Source organism: Euprymna scolopes, chromosome 13 (assembly GCF_053919585.1).
Source record: "Euprymna scolopes isolate OS-2025 chromosome 13, ASM5391958v1, whole genome shotgun sequence".
Lineage (NCBI taxonomy): Eukaryota > Metazoa > Mollusca > Cephalopoda > Sepiida > Sepiolidae > Euprymna > Euprymna scolopes.
In genome coordinates, this window is record NC_136494.1 from 103431365 (window position 1) to 103448068 (window position 16704).

The following is a 16704-nucleotide window of genomic DNA, read 5'->3' on the forward strand; positions in this document are numbered from 1 at the left end:
ACTCACCAGTTGAGTTTGCGAACGAAGCAAGTACACTTTCGGCACCCAAAAATCTTGATGTACATAGTTCAGGATCACCGCGTCTGAAATAAAAAATAAAAAATCAAGCTTATATTTCAAAGTCATCTATTATATAAAAGACAGTTTTCTGTGTGTGAGTGTGTGTACATGTTTGTGTCATGCCCAGCTAAAAATAAAAAATACAAAACAAAGACCCACAAATGTTTCTAAATTTTTTAGATGAGAATTGGTTATTCATATTATTTGGATTCATCAGACTACTGTTCTCATGTTGAGTGTGATTTTCACAACGTTTCGGTCGATGTAACCTCCTACCGTCTTTAGATGTATCTTGTCCAACATGTAGCTCTGTGATTAGAGCACTTAGAAAAATCACTTGTAAAAAAGTGATATTCTCCTGAAGGTTGAAGGTTCAATCCTCAATGTGGGTGACCAAAAATACAATAGCGAATTACTTTGGACCTCTATCCAGTCATGGCTGACAGAACAAGAGCATGCTACCCCCGTGAAGTAAATAAAAGGTTCTCTCAAAATTCCGTCCAAATTCCTGAGTTCGACAGAAAAATTCTCGAGTTCGACAAAATACACCTGAAGAAGGTCAGAGGTTACATTGGCCAAAACGTTGTGAAAATCACACGCAAGATGAGAATAGTAGCCAATGAATCCAAATAATACAAAAATCCACAAAGTTGGTGTAGTTTTTGATTGGTGTTGCCCCAGACGGATAATATCTAAAATGTAAAAAAAATTGTTTATCCTTTGGGGGTTCAAATGGGTCAGGTTTTGTTAGCGAGTGTCAGTTTATCATTTTCGATGTTATTTATTGTATAAATCTCACCTGTCTGTTTAGATGTATGTATGTATGAATGTATGTATGTATGTTTCTATGTCTCGCAAAAACTTTCGACAGAGGCGATGGATTTTCACGAGGTTGGTATAATTATGAAGTGCGACCCTTCGGACGATAAATATCGAAAAATTGGCCAAAAACATGAACTCTTCACCCTCAACTGGGCACTTTTCTACAGTAAGGGATTGCTTTTTTCGCCGATATTGTCGAAAGTTATCGCCTCTTTCTGATTGTCTTGCCTTAATTTGAACCTATGTCACTTGATGATGGGTGCAGCAGCTAACGTGTTACGTTTTGTTTTTTTGTTTTTTTTTTCACTTTCTTTTCATCCTTCACAGTACGGGATCGAGCCTGCCTGCCTACTACCACTTTTTTTTTTGCGCTTGCACTTTTCTTTTTTTCATCTTTTGCTCAACCAACACCATTACACACATCTCCACTCTTTCTTTTCCACCTTCTTTTCCACCTTCGCGTCGCGGGTGCGAGCCTCCCTGCCTGCCTACTACCACTTTTTTTTGTTTTTGCTTAACACACACCTCCAAACACCCGGGCAACGCCGGTCACACAGGCTAGTCTATTATATAAAAGAAAAGTGAATGACTTACATGCGTTATAATTTTCACTACATGAAACCAAGAGAGGGGAATAGATTAAGCAGAAATTAAAGAGAGGTGGAGAAGATGGATAGTAAAAAAAAAAAATGGAGGAGAAGGAAGGAGAGAAAGATAGAGAGATTTGCAGAGGTAGAAAGATATATAAGTTTTAAGATGAAGATGTTGCACACATTTTTAAATCTCTTCTATTTTGTTATCGCCTCATGCGATACCAAGTAACCCTTCTAGTTTACAAATAAATATAAAAAAGTGAATTTTTAGTTTTACATGGGGTCACCACTTATCAAGGCCAAAAGCCACTTAGGGATAAGGATTAGTGAGTATACGGTAGCCACCAGGATAACAGCGTACTAATAGTTAGTGATGGAAATAAGGTAGAAATGGATTATTTTGGGGGTATGGCTCAACAAGAAATTGTTTACATCACTGTGCATGAGGTCACCAAGCTAATAAAGAATCTTGATTACAGTAAAGCAACTGGCCCTGATGACATTCCAATTATAGTGCTGAAAAAGCTTCAACCAGAACTTGCCCCCATACTTATAAAACTGTTTAAGCGTTGACTTAAGGAGAAGTGCTTTCCAACACCCTGGAAAACCTCATCAGTATGCCCTGTATTTAAGAATTCAGGTGATAAGTCGTCTCCCTCTCAGTACAGACCAATAAGTCTTCTGTGTGTCATAAGTAAGTTGCTGGAATCCATATTAAATAGTCAACGACCTCAGCAGAAATAACCTTCTTAGTGACATGTAATATAGTTTCTGTTCTTCCAGATCTACAGCAGATGTGCTAACGGTTAAATCTTATAGGATTAGTGAATCTCTTGACAAAGGCTTCCTCTCTAGGGCAATTGCTCTTGATATATCAAAGGCCTTCGATAAGGTATGGCATAAGGGCCTACTTCAAAAGATTTCCAGCTACAGTATAACTGGAAATGTTTTCTCAATCATTAAATCATTTCTCTCTAATAGGCTCATAAGAGTAGTGGTTGATGGCCAGAAATCAGAGGCCCTCAGTATTAATGCTGGAGTCCCTCAGGGGTCCATACTGGGCCCAACCCTATCCTGATCTACATCAATGATCTCCCAAAACACATACTTAAATCATTCGTTGACATCTATGCTGATGACCTGACCATCTATGGCAACACATCAAAGGCCTTAAATGACAAAGTTATCTCTGATTCTCTCTCCTCTGATCTTGAGCATGTGGTACAATGGGGTAAGAGGTGGTTGGTTACTTTTAATGCATCTAAAACCAAGCTCCTATCTTTACATCATCAATGCTCTGATCCCCATCTGGCATCAATTGAAATGGATGGCTCTCGTCTTGGAGAAGCTCCATGTTTTGACAAGCTTCTGGGCCTGACCTTTACTCCTGATCTGAAATGGAACACGTACATCAATTCTGTTGCCAAGGTCGCTGGAAAAATGGGAGGATCCTTCTACCGCTCCAGAAGATATCTCACTGCTGATGCAATCCTCTATCTATATAAAAGCCAAGTACGTCCAAGGATGGAGTACTGCTGCCACATCTGGGCAGGAGCTGCTAAAAACAGCCTATCCTGCCTTGACAGAGTACAAAATAGACGTTGTTACTTAGTGGAGGATGCCCTTTTCTCTTCCTTGCAACCTCTGTCCCATGGGAGAGACGTTGCAAGCCTATCTTTGTTTTATCGTTACTTCCATGGCAAATGCTCGTATAACCCTAACCCCCCTTCTTTCCGAGGGCCAAGCCGCATCCGTCACTATCCTAGTTCACTGGAGCATACTTGTGATGTACTTCTGGCTGTTTTCGTCGCTCCCAGCTCACAGGACCATAGATGCAACTCAGCAGGGCTATATTCTTATTTGTCTAGTGGTGGACCCCTCAAGGGTGACCAGACTGTCACTGGTCACTGGAAAATATCTCTCTGCTGCTCAGGGCACGCGAAATGTGCATGACCCTAAGTCCGCATGGCAACATTGTCGATTTCGGCCGTCATTCTGGCTTTGTGCTGGATCCAGTCTGTCTCCTTCATCATCTGGCATCAGGGCATACCTGAAATAAACTGCATCTTCATTCAAGCGTGCAAATCAAGAAACAAGGAAAAATGCTGGGACATTTTTATATAACGAAACAAAATAATTATTCATAAATCGTTTTACACTTGTTTAGTCGAGTTCTTTGATTCAAGCTTCATGATGCAGGTTGCATACTTAAGTTCCACTAATCAATTTCCCAGCTAAGAACAAGCGCTTTTCAACTTAGCTCTTATGAGGGTCCCCCCCCCAGGCGCGGTGAGAGCGATGTGGACCCCTCGAATGCCAGCTAGTAAAAAAAGGACTCTAACTCTAAAAAACCAATCGTTTTTATCAAATCAGAAATTCCTCCCTCTACCTTTTTGGAGTTATTCTTTCTTTTCTCTTCCCTTTCTCTCTTTCTCTTCGTTCCCTATTAATTTACTCCCCTTCTCTCTTTCTTTTGTCCTGAACCTTCTCCCTCATTAATGACCATATTTCTCCCTAGGTTTAATTTATTTATTTATCTGTCCAACTAACTTATCAGTTGGCTTGGTGGTCTGATAGTTAAATACAACAGGTGGACCCAAATGACACATCTCCCAGACACCAAAGCAGACCCTTTGAACCTAAGTCATTGTACCTGTCTCACTCAATTAGTAGTTAAAATTCATTTTTTACCAAATCCAACTAGAAAAACAATCTTTTGTTCCACGAATCATATTATCAGATTTTATATTTTCTTTTCTCATTGAAATATTTACTCTTTTCTGGTGGACAGGAACTCATAAACATCTGTTTTTCCTTAACCAAGTGTCAGCATGCCCCCCCCTAACTATACCTCATCCTCTCCCATCTTCTCTTCCTCTATTTGAAAAGCAAGATCATCTGGTGTCGCCAGGGATCTCGTCATACTCGTCTGAGTTCCAACCCCTGGTCCCTCCTCGACAATCTTTCACGAAAAACATCCGTCTAGCTGAAACCACTGTCAAAAATTTCCCCACTCTTTATCTGTGCCAAAACCAAAATGTAAATTCCATGAACAAAGCTTCTCTCTTAGAAGTGCACGCATGTGGAACTCTGTTCCGTTTGCCTGTTTCCCACCTGACTACAACCTGGATGTCTTCAAGTCCAACATAAACAAATTCCTGATGAACCACCCCCTTAAGTAAGACACTTTATCAAATCTCAACACTAACGTACTGTATATGCAATAACCCTTATCTCCGAGTGGCATCCGGGCCTTAATAAGTAGTGACCACCTTGTATATATATATATGTATATATATATATATGTATATATATATGTATATATATATATTCTGTATATATATATATATATATATATATTCTGTATATATATATATATATATATATATATATATATTCTGTATATATATATATATATATATATATATATATTCTGTATATATATATATATATATATATATATATATATATATATATATATATATATATATATATTCTGTATATATAAGTGTACATATAACAAAAAGAAGTCCATTTCTAATATAAAAACAACTTTATTGAGTGCTATTCATTTTGGTGTAATAAAAGGTGGTTAGAAGTGAAGGGTCTAAGTAAAGAAATATGGACGAAGACAAAAGGTTAGAAAATCATGTTTGTAAAGAGAAAAGGAATGGCGGAATGATATTTTTAAGTACACGTGTGGAACTCAAGTTATGTGTGCGTATGCAGGTATTTATCCATGTTATAATGAGTCCACGTGTTTCGGCATTCGCCATGTTGAATTCTTGTCGAACTTCAGGGTCGGACGACCACGGGAGAGAGTTGCTTTTGAGCGCCAAGCGAGAATTCTGGTTTTGGTCTGAGCAACGAAGGTGAAAGTGAGTAAACAGTATCTTGTCCTTTTATAGTCTTCTCCCAGGTGCTCAGCTTGCATGAGAACTGGTTCCTGATCAGGCGAGAATCAAAGTTGTAGTGGTCTAGGGTATAGAAGAAAATGCGTGTTCATCTCACGTTCGGGTGCTGTCATTCTGTAGTGGTCTAGGGTGTAGAAGGAAATGCATGTTCCTCTCGCGTTCGGGTGTCACCAATTTGTTGAGGTGGTGCAAATAGGGAAAATGAATTGTCTCGAGGAAGAAACGAACAACGTGTTAAATTGAATTAAACGAACTGGAATTTATTTCGTGAAGAAACAAGTGAAAGAAAAGGGTACTACATGTGTTTAGTATGGTGTGCGTCTCTCGCTGTTTACTGGTGAGAAGGAAAGTCTATTGTCGTAGAGAGAGAAAGAGAGAAAGTCAATCCAGTTTCGTGTGCGTCTCTCGCTGTTAGCTAGTGAGAAGGAAAGTCTATTGTAGTATATATAGAGAGAGAAAATGAGAAAAAGTCAATCCAGGCCATGGAGATAGAAAACGTATAAAGTGTATGTACTGTCTGTTAGCTCGTGCCCCATACATAGTAGCAGGGGACGTGATGCGCGCGGGCGCCCCAAAAGGGGGGCGAATGGTCCAACGACCGCTCAGAACGAGAGCTGATCTGAAAAGAAAGATGCTACTTATTGCTCTTGCTTTTATAATTGTTTCCGGTGGTCTTTTGCGCATGTGTGGATTTCCTTTGAAAGGGTAAGTGACGTTGTCCTTTTGGGCGTACGTGTGCGCGTATGTGAGTACATCTGTGTACGTTAGCGTGTGTGTGTGTATATACGTGAATGTGAGTGTATGTACGCGAACGTTAATATATATACTTGTGTGTACATGTGCGCGTATGTTTGTGTGTGCGTATGTATATGACAAGAAATATGGCTTGAGATGTGAACACGTGTTTTTGTGTGAGACTAGAAAAGTTATACTAATCAGTTTAGAAACTAAGCTCAGATTCAAATTCGTCTTGACGGCCCGTTGCAGGTATGGTTATCACATGTAGTAGTGGTACTAAATACATACTGGTGTATGTATGTGCATGTGTATTGCCATGTATATCGTATGTGTATGAGTGTATGTGATTTTACGCATGCATATATGTTTATTAATTATTAATGTATGTATTTAGGTGTATGCATTTATATGTAACTACGTTAACATAAATGCGTATGTGCGTTGATGACTACAGCTATGTATATCTATGTGTGTTTCAAAAATAAATCTATGAAGACACTGGAGAGTTACATATTTAATATTGGATAGAATAACTAGCAGGCCGCCCGGTGTTGCCCGGTCGTAAAATACGCATAAATATTATATTTTAATTCATACAGAAACTGAGACATGTGCATGCGAGTATGTTTTTTCTTCTAAAACTTCTTGTAAGTAAGTAAAAAAAAAAAAGAAAATGCTCAGGTTGAAATCAAAACCAAAACTTAAAGACACTGAGCCAAGTACAATAACCATTAGGCCGGCTTGACACGAACTTGAAAAAGTGTTTTCAAACCTACTTACTTTTAACATAATGAATCTGTAATGTGAATCATTCACTCATGCGCATTCGTGGAACAGCAAACAGATAAAAATACGACGATCCCCACGTACCAATTTTTTAATTTTGACCCCTTATCAACCCTTTTTTTTCGGTTGACAACTGATTAAAAAGTTTTCCACATGTCTGAATATCCTATATACCAAATTTCAAGTCTTTAGATTAAAAATTCGTTGAGGATACAGATTGAGAGTTGTTCTCACACGTACATTCTCATTTTTATAGATTGTATCTACCAAAAACATCTAGAATTTAAAAAGTACTTACCGTATCGGATCGACAATTTTGTACACTCTTCCACTTCGTATTTTAGCACTCGGCATTCCAGTTGAAAGCATGTAGATTTCTCCTAACAAATCAAAAATAAAATTTTATATTTAGAAGTTTCTTTTTACATTTATTTTGTATGAATAAAATGAGTTCTTTGAAGAGTAGAGAAAACATTGTTTTCCTAAACGTTATTTTGTTTAAAAACAATTTGGTTTGGTTTAAAAGCGACTTGGTTTGGTTTACAAATACAAATTTAGACATAAAAAAAACTTAAGCAAAATAATCTTTTAGCAAAATGACCAGATTCGCATTAAATAGCTTGAAAAAGGATGATATGCCGTAAAACAAAACAACCAAACTAAACAGTAACAAATATTGGAAGAAGTAAAGAACTTGAAGCATTAAATACACCGAAAGGGTTGATATGACGTAAAAGAAAATAATCAAAACAAACCAAATCAAATCGTTTTTAAACAAAATGCAAAATTACCCGAATTATATCCCTTAAACTAATATCTGAGTAATCTCTCTTGGATTTATTTTGCTCGATGTAAAGAATGTGTCCTCCTATCCGGAAATCTGGTTCCACTCGCGTGTGAAACTGAGAGAAAAAAAAAGCTGGCCATTGGAGACGTATGAATGTTTTGTTCAACTTTTAGAAGCACGCCTATACAAACTCTAGTAGATTTTAATTTTAGGTAACGTCTTCTGTATGTTTCGAAATTTTTTTGGGGGGTTTGTATTACTGTACACATAGATTCGAAAAAGTTGTCAAAAAACAAATATATAACAAATAAATGTTATCAAAGGCAAGATAAGTTACTTTTCTACCAAACTGGATATATTTTTCGTGTTTTTATTCAATGTAACATGTTTATTTAGCTAGAAAAACATACAGTGCTTACCGATGTATTGGAAAATTCAAGATGGCGTCTGACTCCCTCTTTAACACGGTAAGTTCGGGAAAAGGTGTTATAAATAATAAACTAGACAAAATACTATTAAAAACCCGCCGAATATCTGTCAAGCTATGTCACGGTAACATATATTGAGCCAGTATTTAACACCATTTTATCCAGTTTTTTTATTTATAACAACTTTTCCTAAACTTACCGTGTTAAAGAGGGAATCAGACGCCATCTTGAATTTTCCAATACATCGGTAAACACTGTATGGTTTTCGAGCTGAATAAACATATTACATTGAATAAAAACACGAAAAATATATCCAGTTTGGTAGAAAAGTAACTTATCTTGCCTTTGATAATATTTGTTCGTTATCTATTTGTTTTTTGACAACTTTTTCGAATCTATGTGTACAGTAATACAAACCCCTTTTTTTTTTAGATTAGAATTGATCATTTACATTATTTGAATAGTACGAAGTAAATCAGTTCTAAATTCACAATCTTCTAAATGTTGAAAGTTTTATCCTCAATACAGACAATACTACAAATACAATTACGAAATACTGATTGAATGAGAGGAAGTTACTCCTTTTATTTACTACGCATGTAAATCTAGTAAATATGGACGCCACGCCACACATGCAATACACTTAAAACAACAAGCAAAGTATATGCTATCAATACAAGTGACTTTAGAGAGGACAAACGCGCGTAGGTTTTTTAGCGTCGATTTATATTTAAATGTGATAAAATGGTTCTATGTAACTATTAGTTTTTTTTTTTTATATACGAGAAACGGAAGTATTATTAAGAAATAAATAGGTTAATAATTATTTGAGCAAAAAGTCCAAAAATATTTCATTAAGAGCTTAAGATGCTTAGATGAGTAACGTAAAATATCACCATTTTATCAATATTCCAACTTGGTCAAATTATTATGAGAAAAAAATTTTAAGCGAACTAAATTATACTCATGACAATAAGATAATGAAAAAAAAACAGATTTAAATCATTAGAAGTTCAGGAATTAAAAAAAACAACGGAAGATACAAAACTAAAGTATTCATGGGCGAATTGGGGCTCTATAAAGATATGGGTACTCTCTGATGTGAGTAATTTTCTAGCATAGTAGAGGAAGCCCACTTTCTTTGCAGCATCCTTTGCAATGTCCTCAATATATTTATTTTAAATTAATGTTGCATGTAAATGTTAAGCCGAATAGTTTGAAATATGGACTCTCAGGTAGGGTGTTATTTATCTTAGCAATCACTAGTTGAGAAGATTTTTCTAGTTGTTAAAGGAAAGAAGGTTAGTTTTAGTAGCATTTATATAACCATTCATTTGCATCTTTGTTCCACTACCAAAAGAGGATCGTTTTTCTTTAGAGTTTCTGCCATTGCTTTAGATATATATACATTCGTTTTTTTTTTCTCATTTCTATTATGTGCGGTGTCATCAGCAAATATGTCTATCTGAGACACAATTTTATCAAGGAGGTCGTTTATGAATATCAGAAATAATAAACAAGGAAGATCCCTGAGACACACCGGCATTAATATCATATTGTTCAGACATAGGTTATAAAATAAGTATTTTAAAGTGTAAGAAATACTTCTTAATAAATATTATTTTGATATCTATACACTAGCTGCTTTCCCGCCGTTGCCCTGTCGTACAGTCCGCTTAAACATGATATTTCAATTTATGCAGATTGTGTATATATTATTATAGAATCCACCCTTTACTGATTACTAGAATACCTGTGACCCGTTGGGTCAGTATGTTATATTAGCTATGGAATTCATGTATGAGCGTGACATTTGTGATGTAAAGAAAATAGTTGTTTTTTTTACATAACAGAAACATTTCTATAAAAGCATATTAAAATGAAAAAAGAATATAGATAAATTTCTATGAGTCGTTCTGTTTATTATAATTGTGGTGTTTAAGTATATATGGTATCTGTTCAGTGCATATTTACCTATAATTTTAATACTTTCTGCTCCAATCATGTGTATGAGGAATAGTGATCAACCACGCTTATATAATGGTACCAGACTAATAATAGAGGAGCTGTATAATAATTTGATTGTTGCTAAAATTATTGCATCACAGTTTGAAGCAGAAATAGTTTTAATTCCAAGATTGAAAATTGTTTTATCTGAAGGTGACAATATTCCGTTTGCCAGAGTCCAGTTTCCTATAAAATTAGCATTTGCTATGACAATTCATGAGGACAGACTTTACAGAAAGTTTTAGTTTATCTTTCAACATGGACAACTATATGTTGCACTCAGTAGAGTTAAGTGAAAGAATAACATAACAATTAAAAAAAAACACTCAAATTGTACAAAAAATGTTGTAAATAGAAAAGTATTGTGTTAGTTTTATTGATTTTATTATTAACAGATAAATTCAATATCTATTTGCTGTACAATAAGTGCATACGCACCCGTGCTTTTCAGTGACACATATTCAATAAAAGAAATGGATTTATATAAATAACCGAGATATAAGAGAGTTGTTAGAACCTGATAAGAAGTCTCAATTAAGCGAAAGGATAACAAAAGTTTTCTTAAAAACACTTAAATTGTACAAAGAATGTAAATAGAAAGAATTGTCTTAATTAATTTTACTGACCTTATTATTAACATATAAATTAAATATTTTACACAATGGGTCATGAATGTTAGTTTAAATTAAATGAAAAAGTTACATTTTATTTTCATGTAAAAAATAAAACTATTTTCTTTACGTCACTTTTCCTTCCTTCCTTCTTTTTTATTGTTTGTTTACATTTCTAGATACAAAATAGTTGTGTGAGAACGGTGAATTTGTTGACACATTTACTAATCTGTTTCAATATTAGTTTTACTTTGTAAGTATATCAAAGTAAAAAAAAGAATATGGTTTGGGGTGTTGTTACATTAAAAAAAATGATTCTCTTATAAATTTGGGATAAGATAAGAGATTATGTTTCAAAAATAAACAATTATAAAAAGTATTGATGGAAAGAATGTGTGTTTATGCAGTTATTATACCGATTTGGGACGCCAGAAACATGTTATGGTGTTGTATTTTAATGAACGTTTTATGGGCGAAAGCGTTTTTTTTTTGTATTTGTAACGAAAAATTAAAAAAAATGTATTCAGATTTATTTCTTTATGTTCAGAGTGTAAATAAAAAAGGTTCTAAGTTTATTAAAAACGGGGAAAAATGTAAAAATAAAAAAGGAAGGTCGTGGGTAAATCGCCGTTTTAAAATGCTCTTATCGTTGTCAACGGGTTAAAGTAGATTATTTGTAAAAAAAAATGCGTTAAAATAACTTAAACGTAATACAGAAATTAACGATGTAAAAAAAACAAAAAACAAACAAACAAAAAAGCAGAAAGTATTAAAAATTGTTTATTTGGATAATTTAAACGCGAAAATAAAAAAAAACTATTGGGATGCTGAAAACGTACACAGTGAAACAATACGTTTTATTTTCGTGTTGATTATTTATTTGTTACGAAAATAAAAAATGTAAAAAAAAAACAAACATATTTCCGGATTCATGGCATCCGGACGGTCTACTCAAACATGGGGAAAAAATCTTTCCTAATCGTGTAAAATTACCTATTTATCCGATTAATTGCTCAAAAATCGAACATTAAACATAATTTTCCTACGAATCGAACGCCGCCGACAGGAGATTATGTTAAAAAAAATAAACAATTATGAAAAGTATTGATGGAAAGAAGGTGTGATTATGCAGTTATTGTACCGATTTGGGACGCCAGAAACGTATTATGGTGTTGTATTTTAATGAACGTGTTATGGGCGGAACGGTTTTTTGTATTTGTAACGAAAAATAAAAAAAAATTGTTTTCGGATTTATTTATTTATGTTAAGAGTGTAGATAAAAAAGATTCTAAGTTTATTAAAAAATGGAGAAGAAAATGTAAAAAAAAAAAAAAAGGTTGTGGGTAAATCGCCGTTGTAAAATGCTCTTATGGCTGTCAACGGGTTAAAGTAGATTATTTGTAAAAAAAATGCGTTAAAATAACTTTTTTTTTTTTTTTTTTTACAAAGGCATCACCACATTATCAAGGCCCAGAGGCCACTCAAGGATAAGGGTTAAAGAGTGTACAGTAGAAATTGGTCAATATAGTAATCATTAGTAATGAAAATTTGGTAAATTTAATAACTTATATGGAACGGATCATCAAGAACTTATTTACTTTAGACTTGAACACAACCATATTGTAGTCAGCCGGAAAGCAGGAAAACGGAAGACAATTCCACAGGCGTGCAGTTCTAAGAAAGAAGCTTTGTTCATGGAATCTACGTTTAGGTTTAGGCACAGATAAAGAGTGGGGGAAATTATTGATAGTGTTTACAGCTAGACGAGTGTTTCTTGTGAAAGTTTGGCGAGGGGGGACCATAGATTGAAGCTCAGTTGAACACTTTCCATGAAAATAACGATACATTTGTTACATCAGAGACAAACTCGCAGCATCTCTTCTGTGAGATAGAGGTTGCAAGGAGGAGAAAAGGACATCTCCTACGAGGCTACGAAGTCTATTTTGAACTCTATCAAGGTAGGACAAGTCCTTTCTAGCAGTTCCTGCCCATATGTGGCAACAGTATTCCATCCTTGGACGTACCTGGCTCTTATATAGGTAGAGAATAGCATCAGCAGTGAGATATCTACTGGATCGATAGAAAGATCCCACCATTTTTCCAGTGGCCTTGGCAACAGATTTGATATACGTGTTCCATTTAAGATCAGGAGTAATGGTCAAGCCCAGAAGCTTGTCAAAACTTGAGGCCTCCTGAAGACGAGAGCCATTCATTTCAATTGATGACAAATGTGAATTAGAATGTTGATGATGTAAAGAGAGAAGCTTGGTTTTAGATGCATTAAAAGTAACCAGCCACTCCTTTCCCCATTGTACTACGTGCTCAAGATCAGAGGAGAGAGAATTGGAGAGAACTTGGTCGTTTACTGTCTTAGATGTGGTACCATAAATGGTAGTGTCGTCAGCATAAATGTCTACAAATGATGTAAGTATATGATTTGGAAGATCATTAATGTAGATCAGGAAAAGAGTTGGGCCCAGGATGGATCCCTGAGGGACACCGGCATTAATACTGTGAGCTTCTGATTTTTGCCCCTCAACTACTACTCTTATGAACCTATCAGAAAGAAATGATTTAATAATTTAAAACTTAAACGTAATACAGAAATTAACGATGTAAAAAAAAAGCAGAAAGTATTAAAAATTGTTTATTTGGATAATTTAAACGCGAAAAAAACAAACAAACAAACCCAAAAGAACAATTGGGACGCTGAAAACGTACACAGTAAAACAATACGTTTTATGGTTATGTTGATTATTCCGGAATAATTTGCCCGGTGGACTAATTCGTAAAAAATAATAATGGCAATGTCGTTCATCAAATTCCGTCTCTGTTTGTTTACAATATTACGTCAGCTGATATTTGGGTTTGACAATGAATGCCCTGGAAATAACGTTTTCCTCCCTTTTTTATATATATATAAATATACATATGTATGTATATATATATATATATATATATATATATATATATATATATATATATATATATACTAGCAAAAGTACCCGTCGTTGACTGGGTTCAAAAACAGCCTACAGAATATGGACTCTGATTTATGAAAGTATGATAGGTTATGAAAAGGAAGGGTTGTAAAGAGATAGCTTCAAATTCGGGGGTATCAAAATCAAAGCAAAATATGATGAAAGTAAAAATAAAATAGATGAACCCCATAATTTATTATACCATACCTGTTCACACTGAAACACTTATAACAATATTCTGTGGATCTATATCAAAAACCTTCTTAAACTTCCATTCTATGGAGGTCAGGCGTGAACGAACACCCAATAATTTTATTATACCATATTTCTTCAAACTGGAACATAATTATCAAAGTATACTTACGCAGATAGATATGAAAAGTCTTTATTAAAGTTTGTGCTTATTTCCATTCTATGGAGACCAGGCGCGAACGCAGACCCCACAATTTTATTATACCATCCTTATTTAAGTTAAAACATACTTATCAAAGTATTATTATGTACATCTATATCAAAAACACTTGTAAACGTTTTTTTTTTTTAATTTTTAATTTTTTATTTCCATACTTTGTGGACCAAGCGCGTACGCAGACCCCACAATTTTAATGAATCATCATTATGCCAGATCAAACATACCCATTCCTGTGTCTCGATACATCTATCCTTATATGTGATCAGTTTTCTATAATAGTCAACCATATAGGAGCCTATTCGTGACCAGACACACACAGACGTTCAGCTTTACATATATATATATATATATATATATATATATATATATATATATATATATATATAGATATATATATAGATATATATATATATATACACATATATATATATATATGTATATATGTATATATATATATATATATATATATATATTAAACACTTATTCGTTTTGTTGTCTATAGTAAAAAAAATACCCTCCTCTAAATTATTATAAAACTTTTACACTATTCACCTTGTATGAATTTGAAGATTCTTGCTGGCATTGAGTTCCCCGATGGTTTTGTAGTCTGAATTGTTTCTAGAAAAACACCGGGGATTACGGGGGGGGGGACCACGTGACAATTGCCAACATCCTAAATGAAGGTGATTTATGTGAAACGAACTAGATTCGAACTTTTTTTTTTTTTTTTTTTTTTATTACATTTTCACCCCAAACAAGGCAAATTGCCACTTTGGTGTAGGGGGCTACTATCAGGGGCAACAACTACTGGGGTACTATGTAGGGATTTGGGCAGCAAGGTGTCGGTTCACGTTACACTTGAACTTCTGCACGCCAGTACTGTTGGGGAAGCAGGGACCTGGAATGGAATTCCAGAGTCTTGCGGTTCTGGGGAAGAAACTATTGGAGTAAAAAGATCTTTTACATCTAGGGACCTCTACAGTGTGGGGGTGGGATCTAGTAGCCTGTCGGGTTTGTCGAGGGTGCTCGCGTGGTGGGGGCACAAGTGATTGCAGTTCGTCAGAGCATTCACCACTAAAATACTTGTAGAAAAGGCAGAGGGATGCAACATTTCGTCGATGGGACAGAGGCTGAAGCTTAGATGCCAGTTCAGGGCCTATCAGGTTTGCGACTCTCTTTTGAACCTTGTCAAGGAGCGAGAGACTAGTAGCAGATGCACCAGCCCAGATGTGGCAGCAATACTCCATACATGGGCGAATGGTGGCCTTATAGAGGTACAGGATACTTTCGGGTGTTAGTAGTTTTCTAGCACGGTAGAGAGAGCCTACCTTTCTTGCAGCGGCCCTGGCAATGCCTTCAATGTAATTGTTCCAACTCATGTTTCCTGTGAACGTTAGGCCAAGGAGTTTGAAAGATGGACTCTCAGATAAAGAGTCGTTGGCCATTGCAATGGGTGGTAGAGAGGGTTTCTTGTAATTATTGAATGAAACTAGTTTAGTCTTGGCAGCATTGAATGCGACCAACCACTTTTGTCCCCATTCCACTACAGATTGGAGGTCTTCCTCTAGTGTTTCTGCCATTTCTTTAGAAATGTGTTCATTCGTCTTCCTGTCGTGTCTGCCATAGAGTGTAGTGTCATCAGCATATATACCCATCTCAGAGGCAATGTTGTCGGGGAGGTCATTTATGAATATCAGGAACAATAGAGGTCCAAGGATAGAACCCTGGGGCCCTCCCGCATTTATATCATATTGTTTAGATGTGCGACCGTCGAGGACTACCTGGATTTTTCTCTTATCTAAGAAGGATTTAATTATGTTAAGTATTCTACCAGTGATACCGTATGATCTGATTTTACTGAGGAGACCCTCATGCCATACCCTGTCAAAAGCCTTAGATATATCTAGAGCTACCGCTCTGCCTTCCCCCGCTTTGTCCAGTGAATGGTATATACGTTCAGAGATCACAGTGAGGATGTCTGCTGTGGAACGGGCTCGTCTAAATCCATATTGTTTGTCAGTCAGTAGTTTAGCATCTGTAAGATGATGGACTAGAGCATGGTTAATTATGGTCTCAAATACTTTGGCAAAAAGTGGGAGGAGGCTAATGGGGCGATAATTTGATGGGTCTGTCCTTTCGCCAGAATTCTTGAATACTGGTACAACAGAAGCAGTTTTCCAACAGCCCGGAAAGCAAGCTTCATTAAGACATTTGTTGTAGAGTTTGGAGAGAACTGGAGCTACTTCGGCTGAGCACTTTTTTAATAGCACAGCTGGGATAAGATCGGGTCCACATGCTTTTGAGGTGTCAAGGTTTTTTATGATAGCATGCACCTGAGCAGGGGTGATTTTCAGATCGTCTAGTGTGGCGTCTGTCCGCATAGGAAAGTCAGGTAGGGGGTGGTTGGAAGGGTCCAGTGTGGAGTTTGAGGCAAACCGACTGGCAAGCATGTTAGCCTTGTCGGTTGCTGAGGAGACAACCTCGTGATTGTTGGTTAGTGGGGGAATTGTTGATTGCCCATTATTTACTACACTGTTGTAGATTTTCCAGAAGTCTCGAGTTCCT

The 16704-nt window shown here is 35.7% G+C and overlaps 1 protein-coding gene across 1 annotated transcript in view; it reads right to left on the reverse strand.

The window, feature by feature from the left end:
- LOC145292122 (HHIP-like protein 2) overlaps positions 1 to 16704 on the reverse strand; it is a 122383-nt gene that overhangs the window by 1154 nt on the left and 104525 nt on the right. The window contains exons 7-8 of the mRNA XM_080138228.1: positions 7212 to 7293; positions 1 to 83 (exon numbers count right to left, since the gene is read on the reverse strand). The exon at positions 1 to 83 is cut by the window's left edge and continues 1154 nt beyond it. Coding sequence (XP_079994354.1) covers positions 1 to 83; positions 7212 to 7293 — 165 coding nt within the window. The remainder of the gene's footprint in view (positions 84 to 7211; positions 7294 to 16704) is intronic.